Source organism: Blennius ocellaris (genome assembly GCF_963422515.1).
Source record: "Blennius ocellaris genome assembly, contig: SCAFFOLD_73, whole genome shotgun sequence".
NCBI lineage: Eukaryota > Metazoa > Chordata > Actinopteri > Blenniiformes > Blenniidae > Blennius > Blennius ocellaris.
Genome location: NW_027661940.1, coordinates 5,645 through 30,451, shown reverse-complemented (window position 1 = coordinate 30,451; position 24,807 = coordinate 5,645). Strand labels below are relative to the sequence as shown.

Sequence of the window (24,807 nt, the reverse complement as noted above, 5' to 3'; positions counted from 1 at the left end):
CCCGCTGTAGGTAGAGCTGTTGACCCGCTGTAGGTAGAGCTGTCGACCCGCTGTAGGTAGAACTGTCAACCTGCTGTAGGTACAACTGTCGACCCGCTGTAGGTACAACTGTCGACCCGCTGTAGGTAGAGCTGTTGACCCGCTGTAGGTAGAGCTGTCGACCCGCTGTAGGTACAACTGTCGACCCGCTGTAGGTACAACTGTCGACCCGCTGTAGGTAGAGCTGTCGACCCGCTGTAGGTACAACTGTCGACCCGCTGTAGGTACAACTGTCGACCCGCTGTAGGTAGAGCTGTCGACCCGCTGTAGGTACAACTGTCGACCCGCTGTAGGTACAACTGTCGACCCGCTGTAGGTAGAGCTGTCGACCCGCTGTAGGTACAACTGTCGACCCGCTGTAGGTACAACTGTCGACCCGCTGTAGGTACAACTGTCGACCCGCTGTAGGTAGAGCTGTTGACCCGCTGTAGGTAGAGCTGTCGACCCGCTGTAGGTACAACTGTCGACCCGCTGTAGGTAGAGCTGTCGACCCGCTGTAGGTACAACTGTCGACCCGCTGTAGGTACAACTGTCGACCCGCTGTAGGTAGAGCTGTCGACCCGCTGTAGGTACAACTGTCGACCCGCTGTAGGTACAACTGTCGACCCGCTGTAGGTAGAGCTGTCGACCCGCTGTAGGTACAACTGTAGGATGGGTCTAAATGGGTCCACACAAAAAAACAGTCGGAGCTGGTTCACTTTTCTTTATTGAATGAAGCAGAAACATGAAGAGAACTTTTATCCTCTTACGAAAATAAATAAATCATTTTCTTTGTCGCCGCTCGCCAACACACCGCAAACATGGCGAACACCACACGCTGCCTCCGCTTTGGCACGGGGGGGGGGACGTTGGGTGTTGGGGGGAGGGAGGGGGTGTCGGGGTGGGTTAATCTAAGGACAGCGGGGTGTTTGCTCTTCATATGGTGACCTCCAACATCAGGCTCGTTGCCATGGTGACTAAAATAAAGACTGACACCTCGGTGGGAAGCGTTGCCATGGTGACTAAAGTAAAGACTGACACCTCGGTGGGAAGCGTTGCCATAGTGACTAACTGAAAGGCAGAGGAGAGTAAGGGAAGAACAAGCTCCTCCCACACTTGTAATGAGGAGAAGAACTGAGATGGGGGGGAGGGGGGGTAGCAGAATGTAGTAAAGTCAGAAGAAACTGAAACATCACTGTGTGTGTGTGTGTGTGTGTGTGTGTCCAGGTGCTGCAGGTCACTCCTGGTCTCTGAAGGCCTCCAGGTCGAAGGCCGTGTCCAGGAAGCGCCGCAGCTCCACCAGGTGTGTGTTCTTGTTCCCCGTGGCTGGAGCCGCTGCCGGGCCTCGCCCTGCGTACCTGAGGACAGAGGGGGCGGGGTCACCACTAGCCACCTGAGCTGAGGGGGCGGAGTCACCACCTGAGGAGAGGGGGCGGGGTGTATTACCAGACAGGCTTGGCTCTCTGGATGGTGGTTCTGATCCGAGGCTTCACGTAGTCGTAGTAACCCTGGTTCTTGTGCTCCTCCTGACACCAGACCAGGTCGGCGTTACAGAACCGCTCTGACTCCGCCTTCACCTGGTCGAACGGGAACGGCGAGAGCTGCAGGAGGGACAGGGACACAAGTGAGCTGCAGGAGGGACAGGGACACAGGTGAGCTGCAGGAGGGACAGGGACACAGGTGAGCTGAGGCCCCGCCCACTCAGTACCTGCTCGATGCGGGCGATGGCCACGGTTCCCTCCAGGCCGCGGCTCCGCCTCTCCTTGGTCAGCTCGTAGTAGACCTTCCCCGTACAGAAGATCAACCGCTTCACCTCCTCCGGACGCTCACAGGCCGGACCCCCGTCAGGGATCAGCCTCTGGAAGTGGGACCCTGGGGGCGTTAGCATTAGCTTCAGAGGTGTGTTACTGGGCTACATTAGCATTAGCTTCAGAGGTGTGTTACCAGGCTACATTAGCCTTAGCTTCAGAGGTCTACATTAGCTTCAGAGGTGTGTTACCAGGTTACATTAGCGTTAGCTTCAGAGGGGTGTTACCAGGCTACATTAGCATTAGCTTCAGAGGGGCGTTACCAGGCTACATTAGCGTTAGCTTCAGAGGTGTGTTACCAGGCTACATTAGCCTTAGCTTCAGAGGTCTACATTAGCTTCAGAGGTGTGTTACCAGGTTACATTAGCGTTAGCTTCAGAGGGGTGTTACCAGGCTACATTAGCATTAGCTTCAGAGGGGTGTTACCAGGCTACATTAGCGTTAGCTTCAGAGGTGTGTTACCAGGCTACATTAGCCTTAGCTTCAGAGGTCTACATTAGCTTCAGAGGTGTGTTACCAGGTTACATTAGCGTTAGCTTCAGAGGGGTGTTACCAGGCTACATTAGCATTAGCTTCAGAGGGGCGTTACCAGGCTACATTAGCGTTAGCTTCAGAGGTGTGTTACCAGGCTACATTAGCCTTAGCTTCAGAGGTCTACATTAGCTTCAGAGGTGTGTTACCAGGTTACATTAGCGTTAGCTTCAGAGGTGTGTTACCAGGCTACATTAGCCTTAGCTTCAGAGGTCTACATTAGCTTCAGAGGTGTGTTACCAGGTTACATTAGCGTTAGCTTTAGAGGGGCGTTACCAGGCTACATTAGCATTAGCTTCAGAGGGGCGTTACCAGGCTACATTAGCATTAGCTTCAGAGGGGCGTTACCAGGCTATATTAGCATTAGCTTCAGAGGGGTGTTACCAGGCTACATTAGCGTTAGCTTCAGAGGGGCGTTACCAGGCTACATTAGCGTTAGCTTCAGAGGGGTGTTACCAGGCTACATTAGCATTAGCTTCAGAGGGGTGTTACCAGGCTACATTAGCGTTAGCTTCAGAGGGGCGTTACCAGGCTACATTAGCGTTAGCTTCAGAGGGGTGTTACCAGGCTACATTAGCGTTAGCTTCAGAGGGGTGTTACCAGGCTACATTAGCATTAGCTTCAGAGGGGTGTTACCAGGCTACATTAGCGTTAGCTTCAGAGGGGTGTTACCAGGCTACATTAGCGTTAGCTTCAGAGGGGTGTTACCAGGTAGCATCTGGTCGAAGCTCCCTCGAGCCTCCGGGTGGCGCAGCAGAGACTTGGGGGTGAAAACGATGAGCTGGAAAACAAACAGTGTGACGGTTCAGGTTCTAGAGTCCACTGGTCTACAGTACCCTGCTGGACTATCTAACCAGGTAGGAGAACCTCACCGGCTTCCTGAAGGGCAGCAGGATTTGTCTCCGCAGGACGTGGAAATAGTTTCCAGGACAAGAACTGTTGACCACGATCCAGTTACAGTCGTACAGCTGGCGGACCGGGAAGTCCTCCGTCAACACCTGGAACGTGTACAGCCGCTTCAACACACTGTGAGGGTGGGGGTGGGGGTGGGGGTGTGTGTGTGTGAGGGTGTGTGTGTGAGTGTGTGTGTGTGTGAGGGTGTGTATGTGTGTGTGTGTGTGTGTGAGAGAGTCTCACAGGCATCACATCTGGGTCGTCGTTACACATCTGCAGGAATCGTTCAGGACGGGCTGAAGAATGTTCTGGACCCTGGAAACCAGAAACACCAGACCTGAACCCTGAGGACCTGCAGTAAGGGTTCTCATGGTACGGCCGGGTAAGGCATTCTCATGGTACGGCTGTTCTGTCTCACCCACTTGGCCTGGCCGGTACCAGGTAGTACCAGGTAGAAGGTAGTACCAGGTAGTAGCAAGTAGTACCAGTAGGTAGTACTCACCATGCCCTCCATACCGTGTGGCAGCAGCAGCACGATGCCGTTCTGTCTCACCCACTTGGCCTGTCCGGGGCAGATGAACTGGTCTATGATGCACTGGGCCGTGTTGTGGAAGTCCCCGAACTGGGCCTCCCACAGGATCAGGGCGTTGGGACTCGCCATGGCGAAGCCCAGCTCGAACCCTGGGGACAGGGGGGGGGGGGTCAGGGCCGGGACCGGGACCGGGGCCGGGACCGGGGCCGGGGTCAGGACTCACCCAGGACCCCGTACTCGGACAGGGAGCTGTTGCAGACGGTGTAGGGGGCCTGGTCCGGGGACAGGTGGTTCATGGGGATGCAGATCCTCTTGTCCACATTCTGGTCATGGAGGACGTGGTGCCGGTGGCTGGGGACAAGACCACACCAGAACCTCATCAAGACCTCAACCAGACCACAACCTCATCAAGACCTCAACCAGACCACAACCTGAACCTAGACCTCACATTCTGGTCATGGAGGACGTGGTGCCGGTGGCTGGGGACAAGACCACACCAGAACCCCAGACCCCGTCAGTCACCTGGTTACTCGGTGGGGTCAATCACCTGGTGGGGTCAGTCGCCCGGCGGGGTCAGTACCTGAAGGTGGGGTCAGTCGCCCGGCGGGGTCAGTACCTGAAGGTGGGGTCAGTCGCCCGGTGGGGTCAGTACCTGAAGGTGGGGTCAGTACCTGAAGGTGGGGTCAGTCGCCCGGCGGGGTCAGTACCTGAAGGTGGGGTCAGTCGCCCGGTGGGGTCAGTACCTGAAGGTGGGGTCAGTCGCCCAGTGGGGTCAGTACCTGAAGGTGGGGTCAGTCGCCCAGTGGGGTCAGTACCTGAAGGTGGGGTCAGTCGCCCGGCGGGGTCAGTACCTGAAGGTGGGGTCAGTCGCCCGGTGGGGTCAGTGCCTGAAGGTGGGGTCAGTCGCCCAGTGGGGTCAGTACCTGAAGGTGGGGTCAGTCGCCCAGTGGGGTCAGTACCTGAAGGTGGGGTCAGTCGCCCGGCGGGGTCAGTACCTGAAGGTGGGGTCAGTACCGGAAGGTGGGGTCAGTCGCCCGGTGGGGTCAGTACCTGAAGGTGGGGTCAGTACCGGAAGGTGGGGTCAGTCGCCCGGCGGGGTCAGTACCTGAAGGCGGGGTCAGTCGCCCGGTGGGGTCAGTACCTGAAGGTGGGGTCAGTACCTGAAGGCGGGGTCAGTACCTGAAGGTGGGCTCAGTCGCCCGGTGGGGTCAGTCGCCCGGTGGGGTCAGTACCTGAAGGTGGGGTCAGTACCTGAAGGTGGGGTCAGTCGCCCGGCGGGGTCAGTACCTGAAGGTGGGGTCAGTCACCCGGTGGGGTCAGTACCTGAAGGTGGGGTCAGTCGCCCAGCGGGGTCAGTACCTGAAGGTGGGGTCAGTCACCCGGCGGGGTCAGTACCTGAAGGTGGGGTCAGTCGCCCGGCGGGGTCAGTACCTGAAGGTGGGGTCAGTACCTGAAGGTGGGGTCAGTCGCCCGGTGGGGTCAGTCGCCCGGTGGGGTCAGTACCTGAAGGTGGGGTCAGTACCTGAAGGTGGGGTCAGTCGCCCGGCGGGGTCAGTACCTGAAGGTGGGGTCAGTCGCCCGGTGGGGTCAGTCGCCCGGTGGGGTCAGTACCTGAAGGTGGGGTCAGTCGCCCGGTGGGGTCAGAACCTGAAGGTGGGGTCAGTACCTGAAGGTGCCCCGCTCCACATCCTGTCCAGACAGACGGACGTGGGTTCCCTCCTGCAGCAGCGAGCCGAAGGCCATGTACTCCGCCAGAGCCCAGTCCACGGTTCGATTCCGCACCATCTCTGCTCGAGCCTTCAGGATACGACTCTGACCTGGTGGAGGAGGGTGGAGGTCAGGGTGGAGGAGGCTGGAGGTCAGGGGGCGGGGCTCTCACCTCCATGGATGGTGAAGTCCTCCACAGGGACAGACGAGGCCACCTGACCGATGTGGTTCAGGTTTTCCTCCGTCAGGCCGGTGGAGCTGCAACTCATGGACTTGGGCTGGCCGTCCAGGGTGAAGAAACCTGAGGGGGCGGAGTCAGGGGGAGGAGCAGGTGTCAGGAGGGGGAGGAGGCGGGGTCAGGGAGGCTCCGCCCCCACTCACCGGGCCACGGGGAGTCCAGCCAGTGCTTGATGTGGAGGATCTTCTCGTCCTTGGACCGAGCGTACGCCTCCTCACAGATCTTGTCGTACTTGGCGATCTCCTCCTGCAGACAGACGCAGCGTTCTGATTGGCCGCCGGCCGCTCAGGTGGAGGGCGGGACCAGGAAGTGTCTCACCTCGTACTCCTGGCGGCTCACGGCTCCTTCGGCGATCAACTTCTCCGCGTACTTCTGCAGGACGGGTTTCTGCTTCTTGATCTGCTTGTACATCAGCGGCTGGGTGAACATCGGCTCGTCCATCTCGTTATGACCCATCCTCCTGTAGCACACCTAGAACCACAGAACCTTTAGAACCTTCCTCCTGTAGCACCTGGACAACCACAGAACCTTCTAGAACCATCCTCCTGTAGCACACCTACAACCACAGAACCATCCTCCTGTAGCACACCTACAACCACAGAACCTTTAGAACCTTCCTCCTGTAGCACCTGGACAACCACAGAACCATCCTCCTGTAGCACACCTACAACCACAGAACCATCCTCCTGTAGCACACCTACAACCACAGAACCATCCTCCTGTAGCACACCTAGAACCACAGAACCATCCTCCTGTAGCACACCTAGAACCACAGAACCTTTAGAACCATCCTCCTGTAGCACACCTAGAACCACAGAACCTTTAGAACCTTCCTCCTGTAGCACCTGGACAACCACAGAACCATCCTCCTGTAGCACACCTACAACCACAGAACCATCCTCCTGTAGCACACCTAGAACCACAGAACCATCCTCCTGTAGCACACCTACAACCACAGAACCATCCTCCTGTAGCACACCTAGAACCACAGAACCTTTAGAACCTTCCTCCTGTAGCACCTGGACAACCACAGAACCATCCTCCTGTAGCACACCTACAACCACAGAACCATCCTCCTGTAGCACACCTAGAACCACAGAACCATCCTCCTGTAGCACACCTGGAGAACCAGAGAACCTTCTAGAACCATCCTCCTGTAGCACACCTAGAACCACAGAACCATCCTCCTGTAGCACACCTACAACCACAGAACCATCCTCCTGTAGCACACCTACAACCACAGAACCTTTAGAACCTTCCTCCTGTAGCACCTGGACAACCACAGAACCTTCTAGAACCATCCTCCTGTAGCACACCTAGAACCACAGAACCATCCTCCTGTAGCACACCTACAACCACAGAACCTTTAGAACCTTCCTCCTGTAGCACCTGGACAACCACAGAACCTTCTAGAACCATCCTCCTGTAGCACACCTAGAACCACAGAACCATCCTCCTGTAGCACACCTACAACCACAGAACCATCCTCCTGTAGCACACCTACAACCACAGAACCATCCTCCTGTAGCACACCTGGAGAACCAGAGAACCTTCTAGAACCATCCTCCTGTAGCACACTTGAAGAACCAGAGAACCTTCTAGAACCTTCCTCCTGTAGCACACTTGGAGAACCACAGAACCATCCTCCTGTAGCACACTTGGAGAACCAGCGAACCTTCTAGAACCATCCTCCTGTAGCACACTTGGAGAACCAGAGAACCTTCTAGAACCTTCCTCCTGTAGCACACCTGGAGAACCAGAGAACCTTCCTCCTGTAGCACACTTGGAGAACCAGCGAACCTTCTAGAACCATCCTCCTGTAGCACACTTGGAGAACCAGAGAACCTTCCTCCTGTAGCACACTTGGAGAACCAGAGAACCTTCTAGAACCTTCCTCCTGTAGCACACTTGGAGAACCAGAGAACCTTCTAGAACCTTCCTCCTGTAGCACACTTGGAGAACCAGAGAACCTTCTAGAACCTTCCTCCTGTAGCACACTTGGAGAACCAGAGAACCTTCCTCCTGTAGCACACTTGGAGAACCAGAGAACCTTCTAGAACCTTCCTCCTGTAGCACACTTGGAGAACCAGAGAACCTTCTAGAACCTTCCTCCTGTAGCACACTTGGAGAACCAGAGAACCTTCCTCCTGTAGCACACTTGGAGAACCAGAGAACCTTCTAGAACCTTCCTCCTGTAGCACACCTGGAGAACCAGAGAACCTTCTAGAACCATCCTCCTGTAGCACACTTGGAGAACCAGAGAACCTTCTAGAACCTTCCTCCTGTAGCACACTTGGAGAACCAGAGAACCTTCCTCCTGTAGCACACTTGGAGAACCAGAGAACCTTCTAGAACCTTCCTCCTGTAGCACACCTGGAGAACCAGAGAACCTTCTAGAACCATCCTCCTGTAGCACACCTGGAGAACCAGAGAACCTTCTAGAACCATCCTCCTGTAGCACACCTGAGAACCAGAGAACCTTCTAGAACCTTCCTCCTGTAGCACACTTGGAGAACCAGAGAACCTTCCTCCTGTAGCACACTTGGAGAACCAGAGAACCTTCTAGAACCATCCTCCTGTAGCACACCTGGAGAACCAGAGAACCTTCTAGAACCATCCTCCTGTAGCACACCTGGAGAACCAGAGAACCTTCTAGAACCATCCTCCTGTAGCACACCTGAGAACCAGAGAACCTTCTAGAACCTTCCTCCTGTAGCACACTTGGAGAACCAGAGAACCTTCCTCCTGTAGCACACCTGGAGAACCAGCGAACCTTCTAGAACCATCCTCCTGTAGCACACCTGAGAACCAGAGAACCTTCTAGAACCTTCCTCCTGTAGCACACTTGGAGAACCAGCGAACCTTCTAGAACCAACGAGAACTGGCTAGCCGTTAGCCCTGCAGCTAGCCGTTAGCCCGTGTCCAGTCATACAGGCCCCGCCCCTCACTGACCAGGTCCACCACCACGTCCTTGTGGAAGGTGGCCCTCCACTCCGCCGCCACCTTGCAGACGTAGATGACGGCCTCGGGGTCGTCGGCGTTGACGTGGAAGATGGGGGCGTTGACGACCCGGGCCACGTCGGTGGGGTACGGAGACGAGCGCGCCATGCGGGGGTCCGTGGTGAATCCGATCTGCGGGCAACAAGCGTAGGGTGACGGGGGGTTCGGGGTGACGGGGGGTTCGGGGTGACGGGGGGTGGGGGGCGTGTCCTACTCACCTGGTTGTTGACCACCACGTGCACGGTGCCATGTGTAGTGTAGGACGGCAGGTCGGACAGGTGGAAGGTTTCATACACGATTCCCTGACCGGCAAACGCTGCGTCTCCATGCAGCAGGATGGACATCACCTGAACACACACCTGGGTCACACCTGAACACACACCTGAACACACACCTGAACACACACCTGGGTCACACCTGAACACACACCTGGGTCACACCTGAACACACACCTGAACACACACCTGGGTCACACCTGAACACACACCTGGGTCACACCTGAACACACACCTGAACACACACCTGAACACACACCTGGGTCACACCTGAACACACACCTGAACACACACCTGGGTCACACCTGAACACACACCTGGGTCACACACACTGGGTCACACCTGAACACACACCTGGGTCACACCTGAACACACACCTGGGTCACACCTGAACACACACCTGAACACACACCTGAACACACACCTGGGTCACACCTGAACACACACCTGGGTCACACCTGAACACACACCTGAACACACACCTGGGTCACACCTGAACACACACCTGGGTCACACACACTGGGTCACACCTGAACACACACCTGGGTCACACACACTGGGTCACACCTGAACACACACCTGGGTCACACCTGAACACACACCTGGGTCACACCTGAACACACACCTGGGTCACACCTGAACACACACCTGAACACACACCTGAACACACACCTGGGTCACACCTGAACACACACCTGGGTCACACCTGAACACACACCTGAACACACACCTGAACACACACCTGGGTCACACCTGAACACACACCTGAACACACACCTGAACACACACCTGGGTCACACCTGAACACACACCTGGGTCACACACACTGGGTCACACCTGAACACACACCTGGGTCACACACACTGGGTCACACCTGAACACACACCTGGGTCACACCTGAACACACACCTGGGTCACACCTGAACACACACCTGGGTCACACCTGAACACACACCTGGGTCACACCTGAACACACACCTGAACACACACCTGGGTCACACACACTGGGTCACACCTGAACACACACCTGGGTCACACCTGAACACACACCTGGGTCACACCTGAACACACACCTGAACACACACCTGGGTCACACCTGAACACACACCTGGGTCACACCTGAACACACACCTGAACACACACCTGGGTCACACCTGAACACACACCTGGGTCACACCTGAACACACACCTGAACACACACCTGGGTCACACCTGAACACACACCTGGGTCACACCTGAACACACACCTGAACACACACACTGGGTCACACCTGAACACACACCTGGGTCACACCTGAACACACACCTGGGTCACACCTGAACACACACCTGGGTCACACCTGAACACACACCTGAACACACACCTGGGTCATACCTGAACACACACCTGGGTCACACCTGAACACACACCTGGGTCACACCTGAACACACACCTGGGTCACACCTGAACACACACCTGAACACACACACTGGGTCACACCTGAACACACACCTGAACACACACCTGGGTCACACCTGAACACACACCTGGGTCACACCTGAACACACACCTGAAAACACACCTGGGTCACACCTGAACACACCTGAACACACACCTGGGTCACACCTGAACACACACCTGAAAACACACCTGAACACACACTTGAACACACACCTGGGTCACACCTGAACACACACCTGGGTCACACCTGAAAACACACCTGAACACACACCTGAACACACACCTGGGTCACACCTGAACACACACCTGAACACACACCTGGGTCACACCTGAACACACACCTGGGTCACACCTGAACACACACCTGAACACACACCTGGGTCACACCTGAACACACACTGGGTCACACCTGAACACACACCTGAACACACACCTGGGTCACACCTGAACACACACCTGAACACACACCTGGGTCACACCTGAACACACACCTGGGTCACACCTGAACACACACCTGGGTCACACCTGAACACACACCTGAACACACACCTGGGTCACAACTGAAAACACACCTGAACACACACCTGGGTCACACCTGAACACACACCTGGGTCACACCTGAAAACACACCTGAACACACACCTGAACACACACCTGGGTCACACCTGAACACACACCTGGGTCACACCTGAACACACACCTGGGTCACACCTGAACACACACACTGGGTCACACCTGAGTCACACCTGAACACACTGAGTCACACAATCTCTCACACACACACACACACACACACACACACACACACACACACACACACACACACACACACACACACACACACACACACACACACACACACACACACACACACACACACACACACACGCGCGCGCTGTTGACCATTTGACAAAAATGTAGTGCCGGAGTGTGGAGGGCCTGTTGCCATGGTAACGGGTTGGGAGACCGACCCGCTTGCCGTCGTTGTCCCCGCAGTAGAACTGCTCGGCCTTGGTCTTGCCCTGGACCACCGGGTCCACGGCCTCCAGGTGAGACGGGTTGGCCATCAGGGACATGGTGATGTTCCGCTCCGTCACCCGGTTGATCCTCCGGTGGTACATCCCCAGGTGGTACTTCACGTCTCCAGAACCCTGAGGGACAGGAAGGGACATGGTGTGGACAGGAAGTGACACGGTGGTAGACAGGAAGTGACACGGTGGTGGACAGGAAGTGACACGGTGGTGGACAGGAAGTGATACGATGTGGACAGGAAGTGACACAGTGGTGGACAGGAAGTGACACGGTGGCAGACAGGAAGTGATACAGTGGTGGACAGGAAGTGATACGATGTGGACAGGAAGTGACACAGTGGTGGACAGGAAGTGACACGGTGGCAGACAGGAAGTGATACAGTGGCAGACAGGAAGTGACATAGTAGTGGACAGGAAGTGACACATTGGTGGACAGGAAGTGACACGGTGGTAGACAGGAAGTGACACGGTGGCAGACAGGAAGTGATACAGTGGCAGACAGGAAGTGACACGGTGGTGGACAGGAAGTGACACGGTGGTGGACAGGAAGTGACACGGTGGTAGACAGGAAGTGACACGGTGGCAGACAGGAAGTGATACAGTGGCAGACAGGAAGTGACACGGTGGTGGACAGGAAGTGATACAGTGGCAGACAGGAAGTGACACGGTGGTGGACAGGAAGTGACACGGTGGTGCAGGTACCTCGTCAGCAGCTTCCAGCTTGGAGTCAAACTGACAGAAAATCTGTTCCAACTCTTTGCGGATCACGTTAGCTAGAACGTTCAGACGCCCCCTGGAAAACACACGCAGGTTAGAGTGGAAACACACACACACACAGGAAGAGAGAGAGAGCGAGAGAGAGAGAGAGCGAGCTACCTGTGAGGCATGCCCATGATGACGTTCTCCACTCCGTTCTCAGAGGAATAATCGATGATGGTTTTCAGGGCAGGAATCAGAGACTCACAACCTTCAAGACCAAAACGCTTCTCAGCCGACCACTTCTTCTGGAGGAACTCCTCGAACCTGCACACGCACGCACACGCACGCACGCACACACACACACACACACACACACACACACACACACACACACACGTTTTTAGCTATTTGATCTTCCAATGTTAAAGGCCACATGTTTATCTTTTAGATTCCCAATCTTTAATTTGAAGTCATATTTTGCCCATTTAACTGATTACTTTGGCTTTTTAATCCTGTATTTGGACTTTTAAGCTCATCATTTCTATTCTTTCCTCATATTTTTACATTTGAAATAAGTATTTTTTACTTTTAATATAATGTTTTGACCTTTTAGACTCCCAATTTTAAAATTAATATTTTTTTTACTTACCTTTAACTGATCCATTTTTATTCTAGCTCATATTTTGACATTTTCAAATCCTAACTCAATCGCACATGTTGACCTTTAACCTGATGTTGAACCAAGGATAGCAAACAACAGGTTGTAGTTGGACAGGGAACAATGGAAACGCCCCCAGAGCAGGCTTCCTCCTGGTGAAGAACAAACACCCAGCTGTGCCCTCCATTACACATCTGGGATTCCATTCACCTGTGGAGGCGGAGCCACAAGGGCCTCTGGACGTGACCGTCCTGTCCATCACACCAGGGGCTCAATAACCGTCTCCACAGTTTACTGCAGCTCCAGACACATTCTGGAAACATTAGTCCGTTTGTTGTCTGGCAACAGAACTGTTTCGTGGATCAATTATTTCAATAATCAATTATTTAATTTGAAAAAGGAAATAAGAAGAAAAAGCTGCATGGGAACATATTGTTTACCTTTACCTTTATCTTTACCTGTACTTTTATCTTTACCTTTACTTTTATCTTTACCTTTACTTTTATCTTTACCTTTACTTTTACCTTCATCTTTATTTTTATCTTTACCTTTATCGTTATCTTTACTTTTATCTTTATTTTAACTTTTATCTTTACCTTTACTTTTATCTTTACCTTTATCTTCACCTTTACTTTTATCTTTACCTTTACTTTTACCTTCATCTTTATTTTTATCTTTACCTTTATCGTTAGCTTTACTTTTATCTTTATTTTAACTTTTATCTTTACCTTTACTTTTATCTTTACCTTTATCTTCACCTTTACTTTTACTTTTATCTTCATATTTACCTTTACCTTTGTAAAAAACCAGCAGCTGAAAACTTAACATGTACCTACTGTAATAATCTGTCATCTTATAGAAAACTGAACGTCTGGTCAGCAGTATGTCCACATGTGATGGACATTAAAGGACAAAACGTCCACAGAAACAACGAAGGCGATCTGAGAGGATGAGTTATTGCTGATTGTTCTGCTAACAGAAAAAGAGCAGAAAGGAGGAAATAGAGCTACAACAAGTAGAACAAAGTGAATTGGTCCATCTATTCACTGGAAACAAATAAAAACATTACGTATATGAACAGGCCAATACAGGGAAATGTCTTTGTAATATTCATAACAAAGTTCCAAACTAAGGAATGAGACAGTCAAGAGAAAAACAAGAAGACGATGACATTTGAAAAGTCTGTCCTGAACTGTCCTCGTCTCTGGAGACAACTGTTCTGGCAGAAGTCCTTTTCTGAACGGAGCCGCGAGAAGTAGAGCAGGTGAGGATACTCCATTCATCATCTTCATCATCATCATCACCATCATTGTGAGGGGTTTTGTCTGTGCTCTTTGTGGTGGCGGGTTACAATAAAACAACTCCGGTTTTAAATCTGATGTCAGACTTGGACCTTCAGGCTTTATGACACTTTCTCCTCAAGTCTTTGATCTCTTAAACATGAGTTTGGTCATTTTCATGTCCTGTTGTGATCTATTGAACTAATCATTTGGAATTTGGTCTCAGATTTGAGCCTCCAAACTGATCCTGGTTCTGGTTGATGTTGACCTCCAGGCAGACCTGAACCCAGAGTCTGGCCCCTGGTCTACAGGAGTCCCCCCCCCTACCTGGTGGACCGGATCATGCGGGCCAGCAGAGTCCTCTTGTCCTCCAGGGTGAACTTCATGACTTCGGGGGTCTCGAACTTGTGGCGGATCCACTGGCACTGCTCCAGGTCGTTGATGAACATGAACTCCACGCCGATGTGCTGGCAGTACGCCATCTGGACACACAGCAAGGCTCACGTCTCCCGGCCAGCATCGCCGTGGCGACGGCGATGCTGGCCGGGTGTCTGTACCTCCAGGCGGCGGATGATCTCCTTGAGCGGCAGGGCGCTCTCCGAGCCGCCGATGAAGGTGGTGGTGGGGAGGCGGAACACCTTGTCCAGGTCCGACTCCTCCAGCCCGTAGAACCCTGAAGCCCACCAAGACCGGGACACCAAGACCGGGACAACCGCCGGACACACCGGGGCAGAGGGACGACAACACAGAGGTCAGCAAAGGTCAGCAGCGCACACAGGTCGTCTGTCACTCCAGTCAGTGGGTCAGTCAGTCGGTCAGTCAGTGGGTCAGTCAGTGGGTCAGTCAGTCGGTCAGTCAGTCGGTCAGTCAGTGGGTCAGTCAGTGGGTCAGTCAGTCGGTCAGTCAGTGGGTCAGTCAGTGGGTCAGTCAGTGGGTCAGTCAGTAGGTCAGTCAGTGGGTCAGTCAGTGGGTCAGTCAGTAGGTCAGTCAGTAGGTCAGTCAGTGGGTCAGTCAGTGGGTCAGTCAGTGGGTCAGTCAGTGGGTCAGTCAGTAGGTCAGTCAGTAGGTCAGTCAGTGGGTCAGTCAGTGGGTCAGTCAGTGGGTCAGTCAGTAGGTCAGTCAGTGGGTCAGTCAGTAGGTCAGTCAGTCGGTCAGTCAGTGGGTCAGTCAGTGGGTCAGTCAGTAGGTCAGTCAGTAGGTCAGTCAGTGGGTCAGTCAGTGGGTCAGTCAGTGGGTCAGTCAGTAGGTCAGTCAGTAGGTCAGTCAGTGGGTCAGTCAGTAGGTCAGTCAGTAGGTCAGTCAGTGGGTCAGTCAGTGGGTCAGTCAGTAGGTCAGTCAGTAGGTCAGTCAGTGGGTCGGTCAGTGGGTCGGTCAGTGGGTCGGTCAGTGGGTCGGTCAGTAGGTCAGTCAGTAGGTCAGTCAGTGGGTCAGTCAGTGGGTCAGTCAGTGGGTCAGTCAGTAGGTCAGTCAGTAGGTCAGTCAGTGGGTCAGTCAGTGGGTCAGTCAGTGGGTCAGTCAGTGGGTCAGTCAGTGGGTCAGTCAGTAGGTCAGTCAGTGGGTCAGTCAGTAGGTCAGTCAGTCGGTCAGTCAGTCGGTCAGTCAGTCGGTCAGTCAGTCGGTCAGTCAGTAGGTCAGTCAGTGGGTCAGTCAGTAGGTCAGTCAGTGGGTCAGTCAGTGGGTCAGTCAGTGGGTCAGTCAGTAGGTCAGTCAGTAGGTCAGTCAGTGGGTCAGTCAGTGGGTCAGTCAGTGGGTCAGTCAGTGGGTCAGTCAGTGGGTCAGTCAGTAGGTCAGTCAGTAGGTCAGTCAGTGGGTCGGTCAGTAGGTCAGTCAGTAGGTCAGTCAGTAGGTCAGTCAGTAGGTCAGTCAGTGGGTCGGTCAGTGGGTCGGTGATGCAGATGAGTAATGAATGTTATTCCACATAACCACAGACAGATGGAGGCGACACCGGGGAGGGCGGGGCCATGAGGGTCAATGTGCCGTACTGTTAGCGTGACCGACGTCGCTAACACAGTTAGCAATTAGTGCTAATAGCACTAATGACGCCATTAGCACGTTCCACTAGCAGCGCCAGGAGCACCAAAGGGCTTCACATGGTTTGCACCATTAGCACAGTTAGCAGTCCGTGCTGTTAGTACAGTTAGCGCAGTTAGCACAGTTAGCACTGACCACGCTGCTGCAGATGAAGGTTCGTATTTTTTGAAATATGAGTCGAGTCCAGCTCGTCCAATCAGCACGGCCCTGCAGGCTGGCTACTGATTGGCCGACAGGAAGCGGGTGAGCGAGCCGACGTCCCGCCTGTTTCACCATCAGACACCAGGGGGCAGCGCTGAGGACACAACCTCCTGCCTGCCATTCAACAGCTGCACAACACAAGACACAGCCCAGCTGGCCAATCAGAGAGCAGAGATCAGTTCCTTGCTTCCTTTCCTCAGTGGTGATGGTAAAAGAAGAGAGGAACCACACACACACACACACACACACACACACACACACACACACACACACACACACACACACACACACACACACACACACACACACACACACACACACACACACACACACACACACACACACACACACTTTACCCCTCCGTCTGTAGCTAATCTCTGAGTAGCAGTCTGACTGTGAAGCACAGCGTCATGAGAGGAGCTGAGAAACTGTGTGTGTGTGTGTGTGTGTGTGTGTGTGTGTGTGTGTGTGTGTGTGTGTGTAGCTGCTTGTGCGACCTTCAGAGGAAAGGTGGACGCCACTCTGACAGCAGCCAATCACAGCGCAGAGACGTACGTGTGTGTGTGTGTGTGTGTGTGTGTGTGTGTGTGTGTGTGTGTGTGTGTGTGTGTGTGTGTGTGTGTGTGTGTGTGTGTGTGTGTGTGTGTGTGTGGTTCCTCTGCAGCAGCACTGACCCTCAGCGCCCCCTGATGACTTCTAAAACATGACAAGAGGAACGCGTACTGTAATCTGATTACAATGGTACTGAGGACAATAAGTACAGTAAACTGACAATAATCCTGTGGTTACAGTAAAATGGTCATTTGGTGACTGGCTCCGGTAATCTGACCCCGGTAATCTGACCCCGGTAATGTGACCCCGGTAATCTGACCCCGGTAATGTGACCCCGGTAATCTGACCCCAGTAATCTGACCCCGGTAATCTGACCCCGGTAATCTGACCCCAGTAATCTGACCCCGGTAATGTGATCCAGGTAATCTGACCCCAGTAATCTGGCCCCGGTAATGTGATCCAGGTAATCTGACCCCGGTAATCTGGCCCCAGTAATGTGATCCAGGTAATCTGACCCCAGTAATCTGGCCCCGGTAATGTGATCCAGGTAATCTGATGTTGATCAGAATGAGTTTATGAAAATATGTCGGTCGTCTTCGCTGATCTAACCGATGAGTTTCCATGGAAACAAGACGAGATGCTATGACGTCTGCTCTGGTCAGTTGCTCCACATTGCGTCAGTTGCAGAGGTGGGCGGGGCTTCATCTTTATAAACACACTGCAGGACCAGACCTGGACCAGACCTGGACCGGGGCCTGGACCGGGGCCTGGACCTGCATGCTGCAGAGGAAGGTGTAGCGGGCTAACGAGGAGTTCGTACCTCCCACCGTGAGGACCCTCAGCCTGTCCTGAAACACTGTCAGGTCTGGTCACCAGCAGGGGGCAGCACAGGGAGAAACACCCGGAAACACCGTTAGTCACCTGCAGCCATCTCCCCACAACCAGCGGCTACCACGAATACAACCAACTACAACGCCACAGCAGCTACAGCCACAACCAACTACAACGCCACAGCAGCTACAGCCACAACCAACTACAACGCCACAGCAGCTACAGCCACAACCAACTACACCGCCACAGCAGCTACAGCCACAACCAACTACAACGCCACAGCAGCTACAGGTACGACCAACTACAACGCCACGCAGCTACAGCCACAACCAACTACACCGCCACAGCAGCTAGAGCCACAACCAACTACAACGCCACAGCAGCTACAGCCACAACCAACTACAACGCCACAGCAGCTACAGCCACAACCAACTACAACGCCACAGCAGCTACAGCCACAACCAACTACAACGGCGCAGCAGCTACAGGTACGACCAACTATAACGCCACAGCAGCTACAGCCACAGCCAACTACAACGCCACAGCAGCTATAGCCACAACCAACTACAACGCCACAGCAGCTACAGCCACAACCAACTACAATGCCACAGCAGCTACAGCCACAACCAACTACACCGCCACAGCAGCTACAGCCACAAACAACTACACCGCCACAGCAGCTACAGCCACAAACAACTACACCGCCACAGCAGCTACAGCCACAACCAACTACACCGCCACAGCAGCTACAGCCACAACCAACTACACCGCCACAGCAGCTACAGCCACAAACAACTACAACGCCACAGCAGCTACAGCCACAAACAACTACACCGCCACAGCAGCTACAGCCACAACCAACTACATCGCCACAGCAGCTACAGGTACGACCAACTACAACGCCACAGCAGCTACAGGTACGACCAACTACACCGCCACAGCAGCTACAGCCACAACCAACTACACCGCCACAGCAGCTAGAGCCACAACCAACTACACCGCCACAGCAGCTACAGCCACAACCAACTACACCGCCACAGCAGCTACAGCCACAACCAACTACACCGCCACAGCAGCTACAGCCACAACCAACTACACCGCCACAGCAGCTACAGCCACAACCAACTACACCGCCACAGCAGCTACAGGTACGACCAACTACAACACCGCAGCAGCTACAGGTACGACCAACTACAACGCCACAGCAGCTACAGCCACAACCAACTACAACGCCACAGCAGCTACAGGTACGACCAACTACAACACCGCAGCAGCTACAGGTACGACCAACTACAACGCCACAGCAGCTACAGCCACAACCAACTACAACGGCGCAGCAGCTACAGGTACAACCAACTACAATGCCACACCCACACCCACACCCAACTACAACGCCACAGCAGCTACAGGTACGACCAACTACAACGCCACAGCAGCTACAGGTACAATCAACTACCGCCATAGCAGCTACAGGTACAACCAACTACAACGCCACAGCAGCTACAGGTACAACCAACTACAACACCACAGCAGCTACAGGTACAACCAACTACAACGCCACAGCCGCTACAGGTCCAACCAACTACAATGCCACAGCTACAGGCACAACCAACTACAACACCACAGCAGCTCCAGGTCCAACCAACTACAACGCCACAGCAGCTACAGGTAGAACCAACTACAATGCCACAGCAGCTACAGCTACGAACAACTACAACGCCACAGCAGCTACAGGTACGATCAACTACAATGCCACAGCAGCTACAGGTACGACCAACTACAACGCCACAGCAGCTACAGGCACAACCAACTACAATGCCACAGCTACAGGCACAACCAACTACAACGCCACAGCAGCTACAGGCACAACCAACTACAATGCCACAGCTACAGCCACAACCAACTACAACGCCACAGCAGCTACAGGCACAACCAACTACAATGCCACAGCTACAGGCACAACCAACTACAACGCCACAGCAGCTACAGGCACAACCAACTACAATGCCACAGCTACAGCCACAACCAACTACAACGCCACAGCAGCTACAGGCACAACCAACTACAATGCCACAGCTACAGGCACAACCAACTACAATGCCACAGCTACAGGCACAACCAACTACAACGCCACAGCAGCTACAGGTACAATCAACTACAACGCCACAGCAGCTACAGGCACAACCAACTACAACGCCACAGCAGCTACAGGCACAACCAACTACAATGCCACAGCTACAGGCACAACCAACTACAACGCCACAGCAGCTACAGGTACAATCAACTACAACGCCACAGCAGCTACAGGCACAACCAACTACAATGCCACAGCTACAGGCACAACCAACTACAACGCCACAGCAGCTACAGGTACAATCAACTACAACGCCACAGCAGCTACAGGCACAACCAACTACAACGCCACAGCAGCTACAGGCACAACCAACTACAATGCCACAGCTACAGGTACGACCAACTACAACGCCACAGCAGCTACAGGTACAAGAGCTACAGGTACACGGACTACAGGTATAAGAGCTACAGGTATAAGAGGTGTATGTCCTGCTCAGGTACTTTCATCAAAGACCAAACTACTGTGAGACAACATAGTACTCTGATTACTCTTGTACTGGAATACAAGCCACTATCAGCTGACCTGAAGAAGTCTGAGTGACACAGAACGAAACATGGAGACACCCTGAGGGGACAGACGTAATTCTGTCCCCCCACCCCCCCCCCCTCCCGTGTGCAGCAGTAGCAGGAGGAGCAGAGGAGGCGCAGTGGGCAGAGGGGAGTCGGCTCCTCACCCAGCTTGTCGGAGGAGGTGATAATGTCAGTGGGGACACACGAGTCCAGATCAGCGTCCATGATGCCGAGAGGGTCCAACTGGGCCACATGGTGCCCCCGGATCTATGGGGGGGGGAGGGGGGTGGAGGAGCAGGAGGAGGAAGACGTAGGGCAGGAGGAGCAGGAGGAGGTGGAGGAGCAGGAGGAGGAAGAGACACAACCAAACAAGCAGCAGAGGCAGGAGGTGGAGGCAAATAGGTGAAGAGCAGAGAGGAGAGGAGGAGAGGAGAGGAGAGGAGAGGAGGAGGAGGAGAGGAGGAGGAGAGGAGAGGAGAGGAGAGGAGGAGCAGTTAGTCCAGTAGATGATCAGCAGCGTCTCACCAACGTTCTGGAATCCTGAAGTGAGAGGAGCTTCGTCAAAGTTCACAATGTTGATCCCTAGAGGGTCCAGACCTGCACTGTGGTGACCCCTCACCTGGTGTGACACAGTAACACAGTCACCTGGTGACCCCTCACCTGGTGTGACACAGTAACACAGTCACCTGGTGACCCCTCACCTGGTGTGACACAGTAACACAGTCACCTGGTGACCCCTCACCTGGTGTAACAGTCACCTGGTGTAACACCGTCACACACACACAGTTCTTACCTTACACGGGGATGAGGACTGTCGTCAAGGAGACCAAGGGGTGTGTGTTGCCAGCAGTGTGTGTGTGTGTGTGTGTGTGTGTGTGTGTGTTACCTGGTAGGCTCTGATCAGAGACTGCACCGCCAGGTGATCCTCCACCAGCTTCTCCACGTTGGGCTGAGCTCCGACCAGCGAGCTGAGCTGAGGGGGCGCCAGGCCCAGAGGGGACTGGTAGGCGCTGCCCGGGGGGGCGCCGGCGTTGGCGTTCCGGAAAAACACGTCCCAAGACTAGGAAGAGGGAGGCAGTTACTGACCAGTACCCCTGAACAGCTCCACCCAGGTTCTACTACATGTGCTGGGTCACAATGAGAGTGGGTCTGAATCCTGCTGAGTCACCATTAGAGCAGGTCTGAATCCTGCTGAGTCACCACTAGACCAGGTCTGAATCCTGCTGAGTCACCATTAGACCAAGTCTGAATCCTGCTGAGTCACCATTAGACCAGGTCTGAATCCTGCTGAGTCACCATTAGACCAAGTCTGAATCCTGCTGAGTCACCATTAGACCAAGTCTGAATCCTGCTGAGTCACAATGAGGGTGGGTCTGAATCCTGCTGAGTCACCATTAGAGTGGGTCTGAATCCTGCTGAGTCACCATTAGAGCAGGTCTGAATCCTGCTGAGTCACCATTAGAGCAGGTCTGAAACCTGCTGAGTCACCATTAGACCAAGTCTGAATCCAGCTGAGTCACCATTAGACCAGGTCTGAATCCAGCTGAGTCACCATTAGACCAAGTCTGAATCCAGCTGAGTCACCATTAGACCAAGTCTGAATCCTGCTGAGTCACCATTAGAGCGGGTCTGAATCCTGCTGAGTCACCATTAGAGCAGGTCTGAATCCAGCTGAGTCACCATTAGACCAGGTCTGAATCCAGCTGAGTCACCATTAGGCCAAGTCTGAATCCAGCTGAGTCACCATTAGACCAGGTCTGAATCCAGCTGAGTCACCATTAGACCAAGTCTGAATCCAGCTGAGTCACCATTAGACCAGGTCTGAATCCTGCTGAGTCACCATTAGACCAAGTCTGAATCCTGCTGAGTCACCATTAGAGCGGGTCTGAATCCTGCTGAGTCACCATTAGAGCGGGTCTGAATCCTGCTGAGTCACCATTAGAGCGGGTCTGAATCCTGCTGAGGTTCAGACTGATGGAGGTTTGGGCTGCATCTCATTTCTCCGCCTCAGCCCTTCATCTTACTCCTCCCCCTCTGAAATGCTCGTCCAGGAGGGTGTGAGGGGTGTCCCGTCTCAGTACTGTTCAGAGGTGAAGGGCTGTTCACCCTCTGAACGGAGCTTTTACAGAGGCACACTTTAAACAGAGGGGTAGCAGGACGTGGCCCCGCCTTTCACATATATACACTTCTAAAGTTCTATAAACCTGTTGTGTTTTATACTAGTAAGATTCACATATATACTTCTAAAGTTCTATAAACCTGTTGTGTTTTATACTAGTAAGATTCACAAATATACTTCTAAAGTTCTATAAACCTGTTGTGTTTTATACTAGTAAGATTCACATATATACTTCTAAAGTTCTATAAACCTGTTGTGTTTTATACTAGTAAGATTCACATATATACTTCTAAAGTTCTATAAACCTGTTGTGTTTTATACTAGTAAGATTCACATATATACTTCTAAAGTTCTATAAACCTGTTGTGTTTTATACTAGTAAGATTCACATATACACTTCTAAAGTTCTATAAACCTGTTGTGTTTTATACTAGTAAGATTCACATATATACTTCTAAAGTTCTATAAACCTGTTGTGTTTTACACTAGTAAGAACGGCAGTAGTGCTGCCGTATGTAGCTTCCGTATGTATTTGTTTGGTAGAGACTGTTTAAGGGGTAGGGGGAGGGTTGATGGGTAGGGCTGAGGGCTAAGGGGTAGGGCTGAGGGGTAGGTGGAGGGCTAAGGGGTAGGCGGAGGGCTGAGGTGAAGGCGGAGGGCTGAGGTGAAGGCGGAGGGCTAAAGGGTAGGCGGAGGGCTGAGGGCTAGGCGGAGGGCTGAGGGCTAAGGGGTAGGCGGAGGGCTAAGGGGTAGGCGGAGGGCTAAGGGGTAGGCAGAGGGCTAACGTGAAGGCGAAGGGCTGAGGTGAAGGCGGAGGGCTGAGGGCTAAGGGGTAGGCAGTTCTCATGGTACCATGGTTTTTCTTTACAGTTCTCATGTTCTCATGATACCATGGTTTCTTTACAGTTCTCATGGTCTCATGATACCATGGTTTCTTTACAGTTCTCATGGTCTCATGGTACCATGAGAACTGTCCTCAGAATCAGGGGTAGGGTGAGACAGAACCCAGTGTGGAGCAGTAAGGCTGCTGGTCCAGCTGAGTAGGGCTGATGTGTGGCAGCTGTCCTTACCTTGTGGACACTGTTGGGGTTCTCCAGCCAGGCGAAGTACATCTCCTCCACGTAGTTGGAGCTGGTTCCATTCAGGAACGGCTCCGAGGCCACCGGTGCCGTGTAGCACCTGATTGGCTGAAACGTCCTGCTGCCTCCTGAGGCGGCGGCTGTGATTGGCCGCTGCCGGCAGACAGTCTGCGCCGCCTGCGAGGCGGCGAGCGGGCGCAACCGCGCCGCACAAGTCCTAAACCGATGCATCAGCAGTCCTCCGATGGCCGCTCGCAGGCGGGACGTCCTCAGTGTCCTCACGGCGTCCTAAGGGTCCTTACAGCGTCGTCACAGTGTCCTCGAAGTGTCCACTCAGCGTCGTCCACTGGGAGAATCAGTCCCACAGTCGTGCCAAGTCCGTCTGTCCACCAAGACGCTGAGAGACACAACGCAGAGTGAGGGAGACAATCACAGCATCAGTGAGACAGCAAGACAGAGGACACACCGTGATGTCTGTCCTGCAGGAGGAGGCTATGCGGTGTCTGTCCTGCAGGAGGAAGACACCCCACAGTCTCCGGTGTCCTCCCGTCCTGCAGCTGGACTCTGTTTTGACCTTGCCCGGCCTCCACGCCCTCCCACCCTCCCACAGGCCCCGCCCTCCCAGGCCTCCCATTGGATGACACATCGGTTGCCGCTCACTCATTGGTCAATTCTTCCGCTACTCACCGTGTCCTCTCACGAGTCCTGGTTCCCTAAAATAAATCCGTTTAGCGGAAACTCCTGAGGACGTTTCTCCGACTAACACCACCGACTGCCGGTCAAAGTCACCGACACGCCCCCGTTAGCCTCCGGGCTAGCCACACGTTATGTAATGAGGCGGGTTAGCATCCGTTAGCATGAAGCGCTAACGGCTGCTAACGCGAGCACGTTAAAAGACGTCCTGTAGCGGCCAGACGTTCTCTGAACGTCCAGCCGCCCGCGGGCCACCGGGCAGCGGGGACTCGTACTCAGGCCTGACCGGGTACCGGAGCTCGTTCCCGGATGACCTCCTCCAGTCCGCTGTGAGCTAACGAGGCTAGCAGCGTGCTAACACCCGGCTCCGGGCCACCGTGCGGCTTCAGCGGCTCCTCACACGGCTCCAGTCCGACACGCGGCCCCGCGGGCCCGCTACTGACCTGAGAAAGGTTCCGCTCCGCTCCGGGTCCGGGTTCGGCTCCACTCCCGGTTCAATGACGACAGCCCGGGCACGCAGCGTGCAGGCCCGCTGGTGACGCGCTT

The 24,807-nt window shown here is 53.9% G+C and overlaps 1 protein-coding gene across 5 annotated transcripts; it reads right to left on the bottom strand.

Annotated features, from left to right (window-relative positions):
• Positions 1-727: 727 nt before the first annotated feature.
• Positions 728-24,807, bottom strand: ogdha (oxoglutarate dehydrogenase a). Of its 5 annotated transcripts, none has more exons than XM_080522015.1 (24): positions 24,705-24,807; positions 23,560-23,965; positions 21,257-21,430; positions 20,535-20,637; positions 17,717-17,761; positions 14,670-14,785; positions 14,440-14,594; positions 12,352-12,498; positions 12,178-12,268; positions 11,416-11,595; positions 8,947-9,075; positions 8,681-8,860; positions 6,047-6,199; positions 5,872-5,974; positions 5,663-5,791; positions 5,450-5,600; positions 4,007-4,134; positions 3,754-3,932; positions 3,495-3,566; positions 3,230-3,355; positions 3,066-3,138; positions 1,727-1,890; positions 1,465-1,619; positions 728-1,376 (listed from the first exon to the last, which is right to left on the bottom strand). In XM_080522015.1, exons 2-24 carry the CDS (start codon positions 23,797-23,799, stop codon positions 1,256-1,258), a joined length of 3,114 nt encoding a protein of 1,037 aa, XP_080378141.1. In that variant the 5' UTR covers positions 23,800-23,965; positions 24,705-24,807; the 3' UTR covers positions 728-1,255. The 5 variants fall into 5 exon arrangements, with proteins under 5 accessions (XP_080378141.1, XP_080378142.1, XP_080378143.1 ...); XM_080522016.1 differs by lacking the exon at positions 24,705-24,807 and adding an exon at positions 24,256-24,642; XM_080522017.1 differs by lacking the exon at positions 24,705-24,807 and adding an exon at positions 24,035-24,139.